We start from the raw sequence: 23248 nt of genomic DNA on the forward strand, positions 1-23248 counted from the left end.
TACCTACTTATTCGAAAATCAATAAGGTTCACTTGCTAAACATGGCCATCTGTCATATTAGGTATGAAGTTCCTGAGTGTAAGCGCTCTATAGTTATTGAGCGGGAACAATTTTCAGGTCGACGCTATCATATCGTTTTTCACCTAAAGATCACTCTGACCTTAAACTTTGACCTGCTGATCTCATTCATAGGGATCATCAACTGTTCATACAAAATATGAAATTACTGGACCCAAATGTTTTTCAACCATTGAGCGGAAACCGTTTTTTCACCTCAAAGATACTGCGACTTTGACCTTTGACCAACTGTTCTCAAAATCAATAGAGTTTATAAACTGGTAATGACAAACCTGCATACCAAGTATGAAGTTCCTGGGTCCAAGAGTTCTATAGTTATTGAGCGGAAACAAAGTGTGATGTACGGAATGACTCATGGACGGACGGACAGCGCAAAAATAATGCGTCTACCCTGAAGGTGGGCATACTAACTACACTAGAAGGACGGGCCGACTGTTCATAGCACTTAACGCCAAAGTTTGAAGGCAAAAGGTTAGACGTTTCTTTGAAAATTACTATCAACGAAACATTCAGCATTTCAAAATACAACATGAATAAATATTAGTACAGGTATTTTCAAAAGCGATATTAGATACAAACACCGATAATAATACTCACTTTAAGCAATCTAAGTCTTGGTTAGATTAAAAACGAATTCCTATTTATAATTTTGATCAGATTTGTACACCGTTTTAGCGCTTTGCTCACTTGGTTGTTGAAGATAAATAAAAAATGCATTTTATAACTGTAATGTATCATTGACGTTCATATTCTAGTTATTATCTTACCTGAACTTTAATACCGGCAGCATCAAAATTTTGTTGATCAGGATTCTCTTTTTCTATTATCTCTTTAACTGCCTTTTCTATGTCTTTCTAAAATGCGAAGAAATTTGAAACAAATCACTTACCAATTTCTTATGCGATAGCTTGGTAACAAGTTTACTGTAAGCGTTATATCATCAACAATTGTTACCTTGTAAGCATAATAAGCAACACCATTTAGTTATCATATGTACGTGATTTATCTCTCAAATCAATTACGAATAATGACATACTGACACAATTTCACGATCATGAACACAACATCACGGACAAATTGAAGACAAAGGTCCACGCTAGTCTCAACTCAATTCACCACATTACATTATAAGTCATTAAAATCATGTATGTTATAAAAACATTATCTTATAGAATATTTTGGTTATATATTTTTAAAATACTTCAGCAGAAAATGTAAAAAAGTACAACTTATAGTTGTTTTGCAAAAACTACTCAAGAACATAATTTTATCTAGAAGACGTTTGTTCTTAATATCGATAACAATATGAGAAAATTTTAATTTAGAAAGTTAGTTGTGTTTAAAAAAACAACAACAAAAAAAAAACAGATTTTGAAATATACTATATTTTTATGTGGTAAAATGAGTTGGGATTGAGATTTGAACTGGGTATTTTTTGGGATATTGGAACTAAATTATATATATAAAATGCTCTGTCCATTCGAATTCTCTAGCTCAATTTCAACAAACCTCTTTCTCCTTGATGTCCCCTTCAGCCACCGCATGCATTGTGAATATGTACGTAAAATTGCGGGACATGACATTATTCAGGATCTCTTTTGATTTTGCGAGCTTCTCCTTCTTCTCCCTGAAATCCGCCACGTCAACAGTGCCATCTGGATTTATGGATTTCGGTAGGTTCTCGTCGTTCATGTTGAGAATCATGAACATCACTTGGTCCGTCATCTTACTGTAGGCTTCCATGTCATGAATGGCCTCTGACATTTTCTTTTCTTCACTGACCACAAAAAAAACAACAATACATACACCTCATAATCTCATATAAATAGACGCTATTGTATTTTAACAAAATATAATGGGAAATGTCCATCAAATGAAATAATTTCTTTGAATGCCAATACTCGTGGACAACAATACAAGTGCTCTCAATAATGGAACTGCTATATATCAGAGCGAGGTAACATATCGCTCTTGTGCTCTTATCTTGCCCTAAACAAAGTCATATAAAAATACCATTGATATGAAGTATCAAAGTGTGCCAAGAAGGGAACGTATGTTTATATGATTGATAGAAAGATGTGATAGATATGTGAATATAACAGTATACAGTTGTTGAATCAATATAAACTGAGTATGAAATGTAAGGTAAACTAGGGAAGTAATTTTACTCACATAAAATAAAATGTACTGTTATTTTTTAATACTGAATGCTAGAAAGAAATAGTCAGAAACTTTTGATGGCATGAAATATGTTTTAATTGCAGATAAAATAATAGTAATACAATATAACATGAAAATCAGAAGCCAGAAAACTTTAGTAAAGTAGAGTTTAACAGTTACTTCTGGATGGACAACCCAAAATAAGTAAAGGTTTACTTGCATTATTGTCATTAAGAGTTGAGAAATATTTTTCTGATACTGCTGTTTTATCAATACCTTAGTATCTATGTATTTTTTTAAAATGTAAATAAAAAAATGTCCACATGAAAGAAATAAAAATGTTGGACTATTAATGATGTTCACATATGTTTAAAAACAACCAGCAGTTGCATCAAAATGTGTAAGAATTACTGCTTGTCACAAGAATGTCCGTGAAACTTCCATTGTTCCTATTAAGGTAGTTCGCTTAAAACAAAGAAGTGACCCTTGGGTAATTTCTTGTTTAATGAGACTTATTAAGAATAGCGATTTTTATATGTTTACGTTAAGCAAAACACGCTTAAAAGATAAGTACTAGCTAGTTTGTCTGTTCATAACGAATTAAAATTTAAAGAGCTGCACAAAATGAACATCTGAGTATATTTCTAACAAGGAAGAAGAAAATAAAAGTATCGAGAGTCTGTGGTCACGAGTATAAAATCTAGCACGCAAACCAAGTAGTAAATTTCTCCGAATGTAGTGTGTAACGTAGATGACAAATTATGTATTGAGGCTAAAGAATGAAAACCATTTTAATATTTTTTTTACAAATGCAGCATAAGGTCTACTTGTGTGCTTATAAAATGCATAGGCATATTTATTTCGGGTCTAACTCCTTTTAACTGCATACAGAGTAATTTGTCAGGGCAGTTTGACTTCAGGGAATTGTCCAAATTTAACTAGCTGTTCGAAAGGAACTAAGCATAATTAAATCACTGCTAGGCTCCTGAAGGATGCAGCTCCGTCTATTCAAATGAATTTTAAAACATATCTTATACGTTAATGTGAACCCACCTCATGATTCGATCGGTTCTAAGGTCAAACCACTCGTTCAAAAAAGTAGGTCAGAAGGTTCAAACTCAATGGCGGTAAGCATCTTATAAATAGTGTCCAAAATCTTAGAGCGAATGATATACGATTGGACTCATGTTTAATGAATATCAAAGTGGTTTTTGGGAAAACTACATAACTGCGTTTTGCCCTTACATATTTCAGATCATATACGTTAATAGCAAGTGTTCTTAAAGGTTAACTGGCATGTTCATGTTGGATTTTCAAAAACCTTTCGACACAGATATAACAATGCCAAATCAGATTTCAGTCCAGTTGATTGGCGTACCTATGATACATTATAGGTACTTTAATGTTTTCTTTTCTAGGTCAAAGACAAACTACAAACATCAGCTATACATGTGATTATACATTTTGCTGAGGACGGTGGTTTATTATTTTCTCATTTGGAACGTGCTGTCTCAAGAAAAATTCCTGGTCAACTATCGGAACACTGCAGCAGGTGATTCATAGGTAACAAATTATCTCTTCATCTAGGAAAGACAGAATGCATTATTTATGGCTATGCAACGTAGGTGATTTAACATACTCTGTAATGGAATTAGGTCTTAAGAGGCTTTCAAGTATCTTAGGTCAATCTTGTACCCTGATTTGTGAGGTACATTTGTTGTAAATAGTACTGTTAAGAAGGTAAAGTTATGGTCAAGTTTTTATATAGATGATTCTGTTTTAACTTCGTAGTAACGCTTCAAATCAATGATATTCTGAGAACGCTTTTCCTCGACATTTTATGTTTTCACTAAGAAGTTAAAAATGGACTCCATGTGGTGTAAAAGAAAACAGTTTGATCTATGAACAAATTTGTTCATTGCATAACATATGCATAAAGAACAACGCTATTCCGTTACGATTAGCCTCCAAAAAGTATATATAGAATATATATATTTTGTAAATCAAATCTTGTACATAGCGGACATAATGGAGCAAATCATTACCGTACCACATAATGCCTTCAACAAAAACGCTAATCAAATTTTAACGACAAAAGCCTTGATGTTAACACTAACTTATATTTACCGGTAAAAGTGATGTTCTAGTTTTCCTTGAGCTAGCATACCCAACCCATTTGACCGGTAAAATAGATATTCTCGTTTGCCTTGAAGAAAAACACTCACCCATTTTTACCAGTAAACGTAATGTATCCATTTACCTTAAACAAAAACATTCACCCATCTAAACCGGTAAACGTGATGTTTCCATTTACCTTAAACAAAAACACTCACCCATCTAAACCGGTAAACGTGATGTATCCATTTACCTTAAACAAAAACACTCACCCATCTTTACCAGTAAACGTGATGTTTCCATTAACCTTAAACAAAAACACTCACCCATTTTTACCGGTAAACATGATGCAATCGTTTGCTTCGATAAGCGCCTCTGTAACCCTGCAAATGAAACACGTTCATCTATCAATATACTATAAATGTAGATACAAGAAAAATTGATGTCAGTTAGCAGTCGCCTCGTCAAAACTCAACAAACTCAATTACTTAATATCAATTTCTTACTGACAATGAAACATTAAAAGAAACTACGCAAACATGAAATGTTAAAGACTGTTTAAAAGCTTTTACACTGAATCAAGTTTATGCTACATACATGAAGTCGATGCTTGAAACAGTCTTGTGCTTATAGGCCCGGCGGTACAGCATATATCGGGTGTAGAACATGTCATACAGGTGCCCAGCCTCCTAAAATATTATAATTCCTCATAAGATTGGTATAAGCCCATTTTTTTAGAAATTTGAAGATGTATCAGGTGGCACAACAAATAATAATAGTAAGTAAAACGATTTTTATGTTGTGGGCTATAAATATATGTGTTTCTTAACTTTCCTCCATTGTTATAACCGATCGTTAAACATAATCGGAAAATCACTCTCAACTAATCACCAATGATTGACCGAAATGATGTACCCTACATATCGACAAGAAACTTTGAACACATTATTGAAATACCTGGATGAGTAACAGGGCACACAGTGGTAGTTTAAACGTACACATACAAGTATCGTTTCGTCACCCATCTTATGGGTTAAATTTCTACTTCACCTTTCAATGTTCTATGATGTATGCCATATACATATAATACCTTTTCCCTGGTACAAATCTGTTTCTCCATCTCATCCGAATCTCCCTTCGCATCCAAAACCCGGGCAAAGTGGATACATCTGTTGTGGTCAAAGTTGTTCTGAATTCCAAGCATGTAGCAATCACGGGCAAAGTAATCCCACTTGTCAACATCGATGCCGTTCCGCATGTTGGCAACAATCTATGCAAAAATACATGCATTAAATGGTCACAGTGATTTTCGTAAACTCGTATGCTCCATCTATTCGATAATGTTATTATAACAGCCCAGATTAGTAAGAGCAAATATTTTCGGATAAATGGCTTCAAGAGAAAAATTAAACAAAAACCATTAACTACCATGTTGAACGGCAAAGTATATGAACAAAATTCATTTCGGTTACAAGTACAACAACCTATATACTAGTTCAAAGCTAACGGTAAACAGTCATTATGCTATGTTTTTAGGAATTCATTAAATCTCTACATTTTGCTTTTTGACTAGACCTTCCAGCTACAAAATATAACTTTAGCATTACATCAGTTAAAAATATGTAGGAATTATGACTCAAACATGTGCAGATTTTGTGAGTAGTATTTTTTGTCAATGATTGAGAGATAGGTATAATGTTTCAACGAGAGGCGGATAATTCTGTTTATGGTATAGGTATAATGATACAATACACTTTGGTAACCGTGCAAAGATACTTACCTCATATAGGAACGGTTTGTCAGGTCTTCCCTTGAACTTTCCATCACCCTAAAATTCAACGAAAAGAAATGATAATAAAAGAATACATTGCACACAAGTTTGAATTATTTAAAGATCCATATACTATAAGTGCATACACTTGTTTTAAAACAATAGCACAAGTTATTAAATGCTGACCGATACATGGACAAAGCTGTATGAAGAACAAGGTACACATTAAAAATAATAATGACGAAACTCTTCGGACTGATTCTGTGGTTGTTCATATTTCAAGAGTAAAGGCGAAAATGTTACTTTTTTAAGGTCACTAAGAAACATGTCGCTCTCATCCATCGATTTAAACAGATAACTTATATTCTTTGCCTTCATTTCAGGCCAAATTTGCTCCTTGATAAATGTTTTGTCAGTTTTTGTGATATCATATTTCTCGAACTCAGGATCTAAATTTCTTTTGTCAATCATGTAGTCCAGTAACTCTATGGAGGCTTGTTCGTGCTGAAAATAAATTATTTGCATTGTTCTATAGATCCATCTGAAAAATTACATGTTGAATTTGCGTCATAAAATGTTTTGAACTGACCAAGTTATTTTATTCAATATCTCATTAAACATACATTTTAATACGGTCAATTCGACCATTATTCTACATTTCAGTACATACAATGCAAGTCTTATATTGCAATATGGACGGACTTGTACAGAATTGTCATTATGAAATGCAAAAATCAATTATAATCATTATCAATACTATAACACATAATGATATATGATTTTCAATTAATAAATACATATCTTCGCTCAGATTTACACATAGCTAACAAGAATTACAAGTGTTTGCTGCATATTTTACTATACAGCAGTTATGCAAAAATATACTCAACGACATACTTAAGCATATTCTAAGAACTGCGTGCGTTACGTTATTATTAAATATAACACATGTACATGCACTATGAATTGTTAAGTTGCATTGTTCTGACCACTGTTTGTCATTTGGCCATACTTCCTTAAAATAATGAAGTTCATGGGTACGAATCAAAATTAAATTTCACCAAAAATGCTAAAGCAATGTTAAATGCCATTAAGACTACACAAGCAAGGTTAATTTTCACAAAGACTATACAAGCAATGCTAATTTTCACTTAGAATACTCAAGCAAGGTTATATTTCACGAAGTCTATATCAGCAAGGTTGAATTTCAGTACTAAGAATACACAAGTAAGGTTTTTATTCACGAAGACTATATCGGCAAGGTTAAAGTTCATCAACACAAAGTACACAAGGTGAAGTTTCACATAGACTACATAAGCAAGGCTAAATTTCACGAATACAACATTAACAAAGTTAAGTTCCACCAAAACTACATAAGCAAGGTTAAATTTCAACAAGACTTTATGAACCATAAACAAAAACGACGAAACAAATTTAATAATGCTTTGGCACGGTAAATGAAATCACTAGGTTGTCAAGCGTGAATGACATATTCACCAACACTATTCACTGGTTATACGGTATACACATTTATTCAAGTCACCAATTTTTACTTCAAATAAGAGAAATTATTCTAACTAATCACTGAAAACATACACAAGCAAATTAATACGGACATAATCCAATATATTTTTCGCATATTAAAGCCACATTTACCTCCCATGTGGTCCCTGGACGAACTTTTGGTATAAACTCCCTATCAAACAGATGGGAAAATGGTCCATGACCTGAAAATGATAAGATATCCATATGCTATAAGACCACAGAAAATAGTATATAAAATGATAATTCCTTTATCGCCAATGTGCACGTTTTTAATATAAAGGTTTTTAATAATCATGCCAAAAATATTTACCCGTTTGCAATTGCCCGATTACAATTGACATTTTTCAAAAAAACAGGTCCTAAAATGGTTTGGATTAATTCAAAAATTATCTACTCTTATATGTTTACACACACTTACCAAGGTCGTGGCAGAGCCCAGCTATTTCAACACAAAGAACGTCTTTATCTGTTATTCCAAGGTCGGGTTGTCTGCTTTTTATGGCACGGACCAGTCGGCCGGCTAAATGACAAACCCTAAAGCAACAAAAAACTAAAAGATATGAGACCATTGTTCATTTTTATGATATATAATATAATATGCAAACGTTACGTCCCTTGCATATCAAATTGGACTATCCCTAAAAGGGAATGTATGTGTTATATATAACCAATGCCCACTTTAAAAATGAACACTTCAAATAATAATGCTTAAATCTCCACACACCCATTGCCTTCTTTAGACGAACGCATATCCTTTCAAATGCATTCATATTACGTTGAACGAAATATCTTCGGATGACCTCTGATCTATATAAAACGGTGTTTGTGATATGTGAAAACACGTCTAATTGGGTAAAAAATATGTATGCAACAAGTTACGTCATTGACGATGCCGTTCTTCAAGCAGCCGAATTTATGCTACACTCAAATTTCTTGAAAACGTTTTGTGTGCGCGTTTTAATTGGATAATCCCCCCCCAACCCACATATAATAGATGTAATTGTTAACATTGCATATTTTATTATTGCGGTTCATTTCATTTATGGACTTTTTAGTTAAGTTAACGGGTAATCGTGAAGTCCTTCGTACCGTGCAATGACGAAATGTTTTTAAACACCAATGAACCGTATACTTAAACATCAAATCCTCAAACGGTGACAATATGCAATGCTCAAATTGTCATATGTATTTATGAACATTTATCCATATCATTTTATACTAAACAATGCTCAAATCTCATTTTTGTTGTTAGCCTTAATCCTAAACAATGCTCAAATCGCGATACAGTCGTTTAACCTTAGCCCCAAAAATTGCTCAAATATCGATATAGTGGTGAACACTTACCCTAAACTATGCTCAAATCTGTTGTGAGCCGCACCAGGATACACAAAGTAAGTAGTCCCAAGCTGCTTCACAAATCGAAGGCGCTGGAATTCCGGTGTGTCTATGATCTTCACACACAGTGGATGGAGTTCGATTAGTCCATGTATTGGATCATTGAACTCCTAAGCAAGGAAAGTGTGCATGTCAATATGTAGGACAATTGGAAAAGCTACATTAAGTATTTAATGCAATTGTTAAGCTGTATGCCTCAAGCCTTAATACTTTAGTACCGCGAATCAAAATTAGGTATCGTCAGATATACTTTTAAGCATGACATGCTCAATGAAATATTGCACCGGGGTTACAAAAGGGATGTATGGTGTAATGCGGTTTTGAAAAGTACGAATTAAAACCCCACTTTATTCAATTTATTTCATAAGATTGCAATGTTAATGTAAATTTGAAAGCAATATATATGCAAAAAGCTACAGAAACATGCTCAGTAGCAAAAAGTTTAAACATAAACCCGGTTTAGTGGCAATAGACAAACGCCAAAGACATAGAACACAAAATCACAAACAAGAAACATAGAACAGCACAAACCTCTACAAACAGCACAGTGCATAAATACTATATATATATATAAATAATTGGTATGTATATCAAGAATTGTTAGGTACTGCCTTGGAACGGTCAGTAAAATGTAAATTTACTGGGGGTTTAAACCAGTTTAAGTGCACAAACCTCACTCTTATCCCAACAATTCTTAATAAAGATAAAACGCAAAAGGTAAATCTTATCAAAGTATGCATTAACTTGAGGAAACTTATCAATAAAACAAATAATAATAAAAAACGAAAAGGTAAACCCCAAGTACTTCAATGATTAGAGATCCCAACTCTATCTGCAGACGGAGGGAAACAATTCAGAGCACCTAATGCAAATACTTTTCAAAGATACGATGCAGTCATCGTTAGAAACCAAACACATTACACACAGTCTGCCTAATAAAATAAACTGTGTGATCATAGAGTTTCATAATAAAAAGCATCATTGTACTAAAACTGGGAACGAATAAAGAAAAACATTATTAAAAATAAAAGCGACTTGTATATGCTATTCTTTCCTTCCAAATGATTTGAAAACGTAAAATATTGGAAGAAAACTAAGTCACAGCCAAAACACTCGAAGTCAGTGAACACGTGTCCGCCAAAAAAGGTTTTAAAGATAACATTAATTAGCAAATTCTTCATAAAAATCAAAGCACTGAAAGTTTAGTTATGAAAGGATGCTATATTCAACCCAATATTTTGTGTCAGGTATTCATCCTCAAAAGCAAGAAGGCAAGTGCTATTGCCTTTATATCCACGGTTTAAATAAAATCCAAGTAATTCATTAAGTCGGTCTGCCCAACTATCTGCTGGAAACATTCTAATTTTACGAATTTTCTTTAAAACATCACCATAAAAATCGGGATGAGCAATACTATCAGCAATGAGCGATTTAAGACTACTAGTGTACTTTGATATGAGATTATAATGACCATTAACACATTTTGAGAAAGTTTTCCTTAATTTAAAATATCGGAAACCCTGTTTTAGAAGTTTTTGCGACATAAGATTACTGCGAGAGCTGATTTTTTTACATCTGGACATATTCTAGCAAATCGTAACAACTGTGCAATAAAAACACCATATAATGGTGAAATAGGAACATCACCATCTAAAGAAGGGTAATTAATTATTTTAAAATTAAAATCATCACGTTTATCATAAAGATTGATGCTCAAAATATCTTCCTTTACTTCTAGTTGCAAATCTAAATAGGATGCTTTTAAAACGGATGTATTAGATTTATTAAGATGCAATTGTGAAGGGTATATCGAATGAATGTTATCTGTAAACACAGGATTATCTACACTTAGAATATTATCAATATATCTAAACGTGCTATTGAATTTATCAACAAGAGCTAGATCTCCAGACTTAAACAAGTTTAACATATATTCACTTTCATAGCAGTATAAAGCGGTCTGCAAGTAAAGGTGCATAATTGGCACCCAATGGAATTCCAATAGTTTGCTTAGGCCCTTTTTAATTAATGTTTTACGAACGGCCAGAGTTGTGAAGTGTCAGAGGAGGAGGAAATAAAAAATAAAAATAAAATTACATTTCTGGAATTTTATTTTTTGGTCGGGAAAAAATACACACAGAAAAGCAAAAGCTTAGATGATGTATTCTCTATGATTTTCTATTTAAATGTCAAGTCAATATGTAAGTGTGTGCACATTTGTTTTTGCTTTATCTGACAAGTTCACTTCATATTTTCATTAATCACTCTTTATACTTTGCAAATACATGTTATAATAGACAAGTGACTATCAACTATTTTCGGTAAATTTATTTGCCATTTAGAGTTAAAAGAATCGGCTATCACTTAACTGTGTTGTCTTGGCTGTAAATTGTCTGATACCAATTCACCAACCATTTCATTGTTACAGTAAGCAAAAGAGCTTTTTTGTTTCCTTCTATACAGGGAATATTAATCTGCCAGGAACTAGAGATCCAGGAACTTGTAAATCAACTATTTATAGCTGTCTGATAAAACAAAAGCTGTCTATCCAACAGTGATTCAAATAATACTAGTTGTCCATCACACATTCTGTCCAACAAGCAGTCCAAACAACACTGGTGGTCCAACACACACTTCCGGTCCAACCATTTATAGTAACTGTTGTTCAACCAACACGTATGGTCAATCCAATATAGCGGTCCAGTAAGCAATAGATGCCCAACCAACAATAGAGTTTCAACAGGCACTAGCTTAAATCATGTTGCTACCAATCTAGCAGCCCAACCGATTGTAGTGATGTTCTTCATTGAAAGTGATGGTCTCAGTAGATAACATCAGCATATTTGAATCATATCTGTAAAGAAAGGAATGGAACATTAAAAGTATATTTTTTATAAAAAAAATAAGTTACTCTCAGACTTATTTATGAATGGGTTTTAAGACAATCTGGACCCCGATTTAATTCCAGGCCTGTGTGTATGTGACTAGTCCGGTAGCCATCATAATGTTTAAACATAACTAACTAGTAACAAATAATTTAGAAGATGAGAACACTACAAAGGTGACAGCATAACATAGTAACTCTTTCTAAGTAAAATGTTTTATTACATAGTAATAAAACACACAGAACAGTATAAATATCATAATTTAAATTGATGATGATTTATATATGTTCATTCATAAGACTATTACATAGTTGTACCTGGTAATGTACATACAGATTCCTCGTTATAGATTATCACTGTCAGATAGTAAAACAGCCAAATGTATTATTTGTGTTAATTTTCAAAACCAATGTTTTAGAATAGATGATATTTTTTGTTATTAATAATACTCCAATAAGAATAGTAACCGCAGTCTTTTCTGAACCATCTACCCCACCCATCAGAACTAAACTGTCCAGGTAAACAGTCAAGCGATTTATAGCTCATTACATTCAAATTATATCACAATAATGTACATGTAATATAAACTCATTAAAATGACAAATCTAATAAAAATAAATAAATAATAACAAACCTGGAACGTTAATTATTCCATATTTATCGCTGTTATTATACTTCGTTATAACCCGGAAATAAACCGAAAGTCAATCTGCCGCAAAGGATTATCCGGGTGAACTAAAACCCGGTACCAGGTATCGATATCAAGAAAAGCCGTTATCACAGTTTATGATACCGGATTATGTTGATACCGTGTTATTTAAAGTATGCATTGGTTGTCAAAAAGCAATTAATAACGGACCGTGGATACTTGGATTTATTATCTGATATTCACGCTGATATCAACATAATTCGGTATCAGAAAGTGATACCGGATACCGGGGAATACCAGGTACCGGATACCAGGTTTTTAGCACCAGCCTGCAAATCCGATGAATGTTTTTCATTGGCTTAAACTTTTTCAGAGATGTTTACACCAATATTTTTACAGCTATTGCGATGTCCTCTGCTTTTAATGATTTGACGGGATAAAGTTTCATCGGCGGAAAAAAACAACAAAAACGAAATCACAATTTTATTTTTATTTCAAAAATAAGTATTTTGAGCGGCGGTGTTCGTAAAACATAGAATCAAATAAAAAGGCCTTATACAAACATTTACCAAATTTAAGAAAATAATTATTGAGTACAAAATTTAAAACTTCAATGACATCTGTGCATGTCAAATAGATATATTTATCTGAGCGATCATTAGTAAAAAAAGCCTTTTTAACATTAACTGCCATGTAAGTAGTTTTCTCCCTCGCAAAAGTTTTTTCGATAAGAGGAGTCAATTTGTTTGTAACTAAAGGTTGTGGAATAGATGTATAGAACTTTGAAAAGTCATAAGTATTAAGTACTGAGACTTTTTACCGTCTATTTTCAAAATCATTAACTAAATCTGAAGAATAATTGATAGACCAAAAGAGATTAATTCCAGAATTCTCATAAACTTTACTACAGTATTTTTGCACATGAAGCTTTATAGCAGTTAAGCAGGATGTAAGTAAAATTGAAACTTGTTTAGTAGAGCAAGAGATAGAGTTAACAATAAATCGTGATTTATACGGATTTTTATGCATCTTAGGCAACCAGTGTATTGAAGGAATGTTTTTATGATCATCATTCAAAAGAACTTTAGCATTATAATCAATATGATTTTTTATAACACTTTCTTCATCGAGTTGGCTAGAATTGTAAGTTCAGGAAGATTCCAATAATAGTTTTTACATAATATAAACGTCAGACTATGATTACATTATTAGCTGCTTTATCAGCTGGTACAAATACAAGTTTTTTATGTAGGGATTTGATATCCATTATCAACTTTGGAGTTATCGAAATAGACTTTGGGGGTAGTGCCAACGGATTATTGTTGAAAAACTCTATTTTCTTTTTTATTAGGTACAATATTTTATTCATCCACGGTATAAGGCATTTGGTTCAACCCCTTCCCTTTTGCACCAGCTTTTACTATATTTGGATAAAGTGTCCGTCAATTCTAATTTACATGTATGGAAATTAATTTCAGATGCAATCCGTTATTTAGGACCCTTATTAAGCAGTTTTCTATGAAGATTATTTTTAATATAAGAAAAATCTCCTGTAACAAAATGCCCAACAGAGTCGTAGCGGTACATGGAGTCAATACAATCTCATGAAGAAGGTGTATTTGCGGAAATATCATCTTCTGATACTACTTTATTATAATTAAATATGAAATTTCTAATAGGCTTTTTATATTTGTAACATATCATTGGCATTTCTTTATTCTTAAAGTATTGTGAAATACATTTTTCTACATTTTTATTCTTAAATAAATTATTTAGATTAAGAAGATCTATACCCTTGTTGCTAAAAGAAAGTTTGATGCGATATCTTTTGCTAGTATCAACATTTTCAATAGTGGGATGAAGGTAATGTTTAGTATATCCATTAACGATACAAGCGCATTCATACTTCGGATCAGTTCTTAAAATAATATTATCAGCTTCCCTATCACGTGACCGTAAAAAAGTTAATGAAAGGGAACATAAAGTAGAAAGAAGCCGATGTTTGTCATTTTGTAACAAGATACTTTTACATTGCGCCATATCAATTATTCTACGTTGCTTTCTTTAAATGTTTCCATTAATTCGCTTGCCATGTGATCTTGTCTTACGCTTTCTTTCTTTAAATAATGAAAAAAATATCAATATTATTACATTTTGAAATATTACCTACATTGAATATATTATCATTAAGTCCAAGCGGATATGGAGTTTGCAAGCGTTTAATCCAGTTAAGTTCTGCAATGCATCTTGCTTTACATTTATAAGAATTACTTTCTTTATCTGTAAATATAAGGTGTTCAACTGGATGAATGATTAGTTTATCTAAGCTATGTCCCGTCTTGTAAAAATGTTGATATAGAAACTTTAAGGAGTTATTATTCTTTTTGATTTTATAAACATGTTCACGTAATCGGGCTTTCAATGTTCTCCCTGTCTGTCCTACATACTGTATTCCACAAGTATCTACATTTCAAGTTAGAACATAAATAAAATTAGATGATTTTCAAGAGACATTCTCCTTAAGTAAACAATTAAACGTCCTTTTATTTATGGACGAGGTAATTTTAGAGCTATTTCGCAAGTCGAAGAATTTTAAATAAATCTTTGTGTGGAGCCGAGGGGTATACATACTTATAGATAATTACGCAGAAAAGGGAAATATTATTGGATTTCAACTATATAAACTATTTTTAAATGTTTTTTTTTATCTCTTTTTGGATAGTTTTATATTATTAAATCATTTAAGGTGAATGGAGGTTGAAATACGAAAACAACTTTCGAATTCGAAGATAATAAACAATCTTAATCTTTGACGTGGGTAACTAACGGGAAAATCCAAGAAATGAATTCATGTTTTTATAGTAATTATAAAGAATCTAAACACCTGTTTTGATCAGCGCACTGGTTATCTTTATACAATTATCTTCAACAACAGAAAGATTGAATAAACAAGTTTGCTGATATTAACCAAACAGCGTTTTGGAAAATTATCAATAAACGCAAGTAGTCCAAAGTCGGATTCGAATTTCTTACGATGATTAAACTTATGCTGATCCACAGGCAATTAACGAAGGTTGGACAACTTATTTTCAGAACTTATACTCGCACAATTTAAGGTCGTCTGTCATATTTGAAAATATGACAATATGACAGGCGAAATCGTATCGCAAACATAAAAATCAAGCAAAATAGTGAAGCGTTCGGCATAAGAAAACATTAAACACGTTGGTGTTGTTCTTCTCAAGGCATTAGCAAAGTTATTAAATGTAATGTACAGTTCTTCGTACATCCCTACTGAGATTAATTGCAACTTCATTTAAAAAAGAGGGGGTGAATTTCTTTATACTCATCTGTCTTAAAGTTATATGTAAAAAGCATTTTGACTTTAATTGAGATCGACGGTCCCGCTACGGAGTGGAGTTCAAAAAACATAAACTGTACAATGACTTCTTTTATGGTACGCGAGTCTGTCCGTCTAATTAAAAAGAGTCCTATAGAATGTGATTGAAAGTTAATTATTGCCACGAATGTCAAGAGAGTTACCTTTTGGCCCTTCAAAGGCAAACGACTTGTCTTTACTTTCTCAATAAACTCTTCAATCTGTTTCAAAGTATCGCCTGCTATTTTCTTTACTGAAATTAATAAAACAAGCCACTTCAAAATTACTCGGCCTATATAAAATCAAGAATTGCATTAAATTCATACGTCAAATTCAAATACGTACATTTAAATGCGCATTTACATCAACGTTGGACACATTAGCCGTTTATTTCTTTACAATTTAAAATGGGTTCTCCGAACACTTAGTAATAATTTTACCTCGAAAGATCTCAGCAACATTACCAAGACCCTTCTCTTTGAGCTCTTCATAAAGGGTCTTTGCATCCCATTTAGAATAATCTTCGTTCAAACGAGCCTTTTTGTGTGAAGATTCGCCATCCGACTTTTGAACATCCATTTTGGCCGACTGGGATGGTGTGGTTTCCAATTTGACCTAAGCCAATATTTATTTTACTATATAATTAATAAAAACATATACCTAAATTTTAATATTACCATTCTATTCGTAAGAAACATTGTATTTGAATGGTCTGCTATGGGCTCTAAAATGTTTCTTGATTTTAAGGTATTTGTTAAATATACTCGAAAAACACGTCGATTAGTTGAAAACGATTTATCCTTAAATTATATAAAGAACAACAACAGCAATTGTTTCAAGGCATTTTGTTACGTACGTTACGTTAGCAGTCGTGACACTAGTTGAGTGGTTATATATTTGTTTTATATTAATATTAATATGAACTAAGGCGTGGCCTCTACGGGCTCGAAGTGTAATTGCCGGGCACATTGTTGTAAAAGCTTACTTAATGACTTTGTGAAACATACAATGAGTGAAAGGGAAACGTTTTTCATTTATGTTAATGCAACTTGGAAGTCTTTCACCCCGTTTAAAAAACCAAGCAGTTTTGCTGCAGTTGACATATTTATTTAATATATGCACATACATCCACAATTATATTGTATACATTATATTTTTATAATACCTTTAATTATTTGACATGATAAATGAATTCGACATTCATTATGTAAACAGTTTAGTATCTAAAATGTACTAAATTTCAATTCATTAATGTTTTACACAGCCTTGCTAAATCTATGTATATACAAAATTAGACATTTTACAGTGTGTTTGTACACATGTATTCTTTACAAATTCTTCTCTTATCCCTCTCAAAATACACACAATTAACATTCAACAGAACCGAAAGCATATTCTTTATTAAGCGCCTATATAGCATATATATATAAATAGCGAATGAGTGGTTGAGTCAGTGATACTGCTGGACATTGCCAAACATTTCCAAACATTTCTGTTTTATAAAACATTGTGTGGACATTGGGATTTTATCAGACATTACCTGAGTCCCTATCATACTTTTATACGCCCTTTTTCTCTCAATTATAAAACCCCAAAACGTTATGGGCCTTTCAAGAATGATCCAAAACATTTTCGGGCCTTTCAAGTATGAACCTGATTTTCTCTCAAATAACATGCCTATTATTTTTAAAAGCCAAAAGTTACTATTCTTATATTGACTACATGCAAATAGAGCAAGCGGCAATTACTTTCATACATGTATATATGAAAACAAGTTTAATAATTACATTGATTTGATAATGTTACATAGACAAAATCTCTTAATGGGGCTATTTATGCACATATGATAATAAGGTGGATTGCACCAATTTAGGCCACAGTCATCTTTGCCATGCTTTCAATAAACTAATCTGGATGAATCTCTGCAATACGGTGTCAAATTATGTTTTTATTAAGTTCCCTGAAAGGGTGATTAACATCTTCATTCCCTTGGAATATGGGATTTAGTGCCGCATCTCAGGGTTTCAGATTGCTCGACCAATTGCGGAGCCATGATGCCACAGGTTTTGGCAGAATCTTCAAAAAATATAAAAGCAATGTTTAACACATAATCAAACTACCATCTTCTACTGTGAAAGTATGCAAAATGCCTGTAAACAATCTGTTGAGGCATACACAACTCTATAAGTATGTAGTATTAAATTTATAAAATAGTAGAAATACAAAGATTTTGAAGATCAAGTTTATGAGATATATAATATTTTGGAAACTTTGAATGAGTCTTGACCGACTCCAAGATTCATCTCCACTAAACAATAGCGCATAATGGTTTCCAAGTTTAAAAACGCGAGGAATAGTATTTCTGAACACCTTGCAAGTCATGTGATCGTTTCACACACTTAAATCCCAATAAGCATTTCAACAGAGTTAGCCTCGATCAGGAGGTTACATTGACCAATTTCATTACCAATGTTGATCTGCCGGGCTCTGTGTCTACGCTGTTTCGCAGCAGTATTCAGCTTCCTTGCATGTCCGTTTATCCGGGAGAAGTACGTTTAGCATGTGAAATTGACGTTAAGAGTACTAATAATGATTAATCGCACTTTTATGCTGTATGGACGCGGTAGAGCACGCGAGCAAATTCCATGAATCTTGCGAGCGCTTCTTTGTCATTTTCGTGCTTGCCCTTCTGCGTTCATATATCATAAACGCAAGAAAAAATGCGGTCAAAACTTATGTAACGGTCCGCTGGAGGCGGCGGATGTGCGTTCATTATAATGTAACGCTCCGCTGTAGGCGGAGGATGTGCGTTCATAGTATAACAGTTCGTTAAAGACGGAAGTACGTTCATAGTACGTATGTTTACTTGAGTGGTAATATGCAAATTCCGGGCTCCGTGTGGATTGAGAATTTACTTTATATAATAACCAGTGGACCCCTTTAGGGCCGAGCATGCTTTTCTCTGAAGGTATCTGTTGGCCTTTTTTGACGTTGCACGTTACAAATGTAGGCAGCGGTGGGATGGTGCCAACTGCCGTATCGGAGTTGCCTTACCCACGAAATTCCCAGGCCAAGACTATAACATTCCGTTATACAAGGAAGTACGTTCATAGTACGTATGATTACTTGATTGGGAATATGCAAATTAGAAAAGTCCGGGCTCCGGGTGGATTGAAAATTTACTGTATATAAAGACCCGTGGACCCCTTCTGGGTCGAGTATGCTTTTCTCTGAAGGGATCTGTTGGCCTTGTTGGTATCGCAAGTTACACTTACTTTACTATTTTTGGTTTGAAATAATTATACATTGTGATTTTAAATAAGCAGTATCTTCTGCAATTGAGTATTTGTTCTGAAAGAAATGTAACGAACAACGTATGTATTAAAGAATAGCTGATTTTTGTGACGACCTATATCATTTGTTAAATACGTCCCACTTATCCAACATAAGCCTAATATTTGTGGGCCCTTGATCTCGAACGGGTAGGCTGTGTATTTGTATGTTCTGTTATTCAGTGTAAATTATGGCCATACATTCTTGACTTTTACAGTGATTTCCGATGGATTATTAAGGATAAGTGTTTTGCTCTGGATTAGTATACTTTTTGAAATAATTAAATAATACAATTTTTAGAGACTTTTAGAGAGGAAAACCGACACATTTCATATTTTATCATGGATTTTACCTAATAATAATGTACACAACACGAGCTTATGTTGATCACTTGTCAGCACAATAGGAGCGGATTACTTCATTCAGAGCCGGTGTTGGCTAATTGGCTAATTGGATATATGTTTGGTTCTCGTTCCTAACAGCTGCCGTGTCATGATCGCTGATCTTTTAGTCACCATTATTATCAGTCACAAAAATGTTAAAAGAGTAAACACACTAAGAAAGAGGGTCACCGGGATCAACGGCCAACCAGCCCGACAAATGTCTTGTATTGTCGGAAAAGACAACACAGCCCTCTGGAACTGTAGCGACAAAGGTGTCCGCAACCGCTTCACCGCCGCCGGGATTCTTTCCAGTATTATCCCCATATGGTGGGCAGTACATGGCTCCTCATCTCCTGTATATGTCCCAGCAACCCCCACCGCCGGCATTCCCTTACGTGCAATCACCACTACGACAACGGCTTCGCCATTGTCCGTTCTATACTCGCCTGTAAGTCCAACTACGCCTACAGCCATCTGCGATGAGTCTCAAATTTCGTTACTTACTGTGATGAACAAATTAAGTACTATCGAAACTAAACTCTTAAAACTTGATTAAATTGTCAAAATTGAAATTGATGTGGATAGATAAGTGAAAAATGTTTCTCTTTTAGAGGCGAGGATGAGTGATATTAAAACAGAATTCTTAGTTGTTGATCAGAAATTGATTGATATAGAACGGAGTCGTCAATTTGACAGTGATGAGTGTAATGATTTTAAAACAAAGCATTCTGATCTTTCAAAGTCAATGTCATCACAACAACAAAAAATTGAATCTATTTCGAAGGATTTTGATAAAATCAAAGCGGTAAATATTTCCCTGACCAATGAAGTGGTGGATCTTAAAGCTAGAGCAATGCGAAACAATCTACTATTGTTCAACTTTAATAAGGAAAGTTATTTTGAAACACGCAAAAACGAAAACTAAATAAACAAAATTCTGTCATTTTGAGAAAACTGATCTGGATATCCCTGGTGCAATTGAAAACATACGCATTGATCGGGCTCACAGAGTCGGAAACTACGATGCTGTTTCAAAACGCCCCATGGTTGTGCGATTTAACTTTAACCAGGTTAAAATAACCGTCAAGCAAAAGGTATACGAATCAGCAAATAGCGTTGACAAACGTGTAAGTTATCAGTTCCCACGCGAAAACCAAGAACGGCACCGGAAACTCATCCAATATATGCTACAGGCTCGACATGAGGGAATGCGTGCATCCCTTGCCCACGACAGACTTTATAATGACGATCGGCCCTATACAGCCGACAACCATCCGCCTGGTCCCCTGCCAGATATGCCGCAGCGCCAAACCGGAAGCCAGAAGTTTAATTAGAGACGCCTGCGCCTTGATGAACCCCGCTACCGTCCTTCTGCGAGTAGTTAAGAAAACACCAAGTTGCAGCTCATTTTTTTACTATGGAATGTTCAAGGACTTGTAAATAAACTACATGATCATGAGTTTTTGAACTTTAAAAAAACCTTTGATCTATTATTTTTTATATGAAACATGGCATAACTCAAATTTTAATATTAATTTAGAAAAAAATGAATACTTCTCTTGTCCGAGACCAAAATTTAATTCGAAAGCTAAGCCCTCGAGCGGCGGTCTTGTAATATATTATAAAAAAAGTTCTCGGGTCACATTTAACTAGTGGAGGCGAATGAATCGGGGTGTATTTGCATTAAGTTAAATCAATACTTTACAGGTACAGACAATTATCTATATTTTATTCATAGCTATATTCCTCCAGAGGATTCAAATGTGTATAAAATCAAAAACTCGCCATTATTTGAACTCTATTTCTTTGAACAAAGTTCTAATCTTATAAGATGATAAAGTCAAGTCGGGGGTGTCATTGGGACCGGTGACCTAAACGCTCGTATTGGTCAAAGATCAGAACTTGTAATACATATTGATTAACAACGTTTTGTAAATTTACCGATGTAAGATATTGATGTTAATAATTTACCGAAACGTAGTTCATATGAAAACAACTCTAATGCATTCGGTAATAAATTGTTGACCTTGTGCAAAGAATGTAGTGTATGTATTGCAATGGGTGTATTGAGCCTGGCCTCTTCACTTGCTATAGATTGTGTAGAAATAGAGTTGGTGCTAGCGTGGTTGATTATGTGTTAGCCGATTATACAGTTTTTTAGAGTTAGACACTATGCTTGTTCATGATATGACCGACTTTTCAGACCATTGTCATATTGAATTTAAAATGACTTTAACAAACAATCGCGTGCCAGAGAGCCTGTAAAGGTTGACAGAATAATCTGGGAGGAAAATAAGCAGGCTGATCTCAATGATAAATTAATTGCAAAAAAAGAATGTTTTAATTGTATCATTCAGTCATTATTGAATAACGAAACATATTTAAATTCTTGCATAGATAATATATAAGATATTATTTATGATATTTCTAACCAAATACATGGCAAAACATTTACTGCGAAGAAAAAAAACAGCCAGCATGAAAAAATCAAGCTGGTTTAACACTGAGTGTAAAATAGCCAAAGATAGTTTTTATCGCTATAAGAGAACATTTTCTTCTGCTCAAGATGATGTTAATCGGCTTTTATTTTTGCAAGCTAGGAACAAATATTGCACTGCAAAACATAAAGCTAAAAATACCTATTATATTAAAGATTTTTTTTCTTTACTCTCCATATGCAAATCGAACTCACGCAAGTTTTGGAAGTTTATTAATTAGTATACAAAAATGAAACAAAGGTTCAACTGATGGTGTTCATATTGATTGTTTAGATTGTGCAATTACTGTTGATGGAATAATTTAAACAATTTCTTCTATGTCAAGACATAAGAGCGCTGATCTAGCAGGAAATGTTATTTATTGACTGCAAAGATTATATTTCGCCATATCTTGCAATTAGTTTTTACTATATTTTTGACAGAGGGGTTCATCCCGATTCATGGCGTAATTGTTTCAATTTATAAAAAAGGGGATAAACGTAATCCCTCTTATTACCGAGGAATATCACTGGTGAACATTATGGCCAAAATATTCTCGTTAACATTACGTGATCGAATGATGGTGTGAAGGTGAAATTAAACTTAACGATGCGCAGTTTGGATTTAGAGACAATTGTAGTAATAGTTGATTGTATTTTTGTCGTATATTCTGTCATACAAAATGTGTAAGCAAACAAAATGGAGCTTTATTGTGCTTTTATTGATTATGAAAAGACGTTTGACACGGTCATTCACGATGAGCTATGGATTAAATTAGTTCAATCGGGCATAAGTAGTAAAATGTTAGTAATGTTAAAATCTATTTACCGAAATGTTAAATCGTGTGTAAAAGATTTAGACAACATGTCAAATTTGACCTTCCGTGATATATTACTAGGGTTAAAACAAGGACAACCACTTTCCCCACTGTTGTTTATTCTTTTTATCAACGATATAAGAGATAGTTTAGATTATAACAAGCTCACTAATAATGATATTGAAAGTCTGTCCTGATATATATACTTTTTGCTGATGACATAGCCCTATTCACTACAGATCCACAAAGCTGACAGTCTCA

At 33.5% G+C, this 23248-nt stretch overlaps 1 protein-coding gene across 4 annotated transcripts in view; it reads right to left on the reverse strand.

Moving 5' to 3' along the window:
• The window catches only part of LOC128245015 (deoxynucleoside triphosphate triphosphohydrolase SAMHD1-like), a 28337-nt gene that overhangs the window by 3758 nt on the left and 1331 nt on the right, over positions 1–23248 (reverse strand). For 2 of the 4 annotated variants that reach the window (XR_008263037.1, XM_052963207.1), the window contains exons 2-13: positions 16418–16592; positions 16142–16230; positions 9014–9174; positions 8088–8203; positions 7781–7851; positions 6497–6628; positions 6134–6181; positions 5444–5623; positions 4951–5042; positions 4680–4736; positions 1588–1855; positions 846–932 (exon numbers count right to left, since the gene is read on the reverse strand). Coding sequence is in view for 3 of the 4 variants with exons in the window: in XM_052963207.1 (XP_052819167.1) it covers positions 846–932; positions 1588–1855; positions 4680–4736; positions 4951–5042; positions 5444–5623; positions 6134–6181; positions 6497–6628; positions 7781–7851; positions 8088–8203; positions 9014–9174; positions 16142–16230; positions 16418–16592 (1476 nt within the window). In the remaining variant the exon portion in view is untranslated. Of the gene's footprint in view, positions 1–845; positions 933–1587; positions 1856–4679; positions 4737–4950; positions 5043–5443; positions 5624–6133; positions 6182–6496; positions 6629–7780; positions 7852–8087; positions 8204–9013; positions 9175–16141; positions 16231–16417; positions 16593–19882; positions 19895–23248 lie in introns of those variants that run through there. The other 2 variants (XM_052963208.1, XM_052963209.1) reach the window with 2 other exon arrangements.

This window comes from Mya arenaria, chromosome 8 (assembly GCF_026914265.1).
Source record: "Mya arenaria isolate MELC-2E11 chromosome 8, ASM2691426v1".
Classification (NCBI taxonomy): Eukaryota; Metazoa; Mollusca; class Bivalvia; order Myida; family Myidae; genus Mya; species Mya arenaria.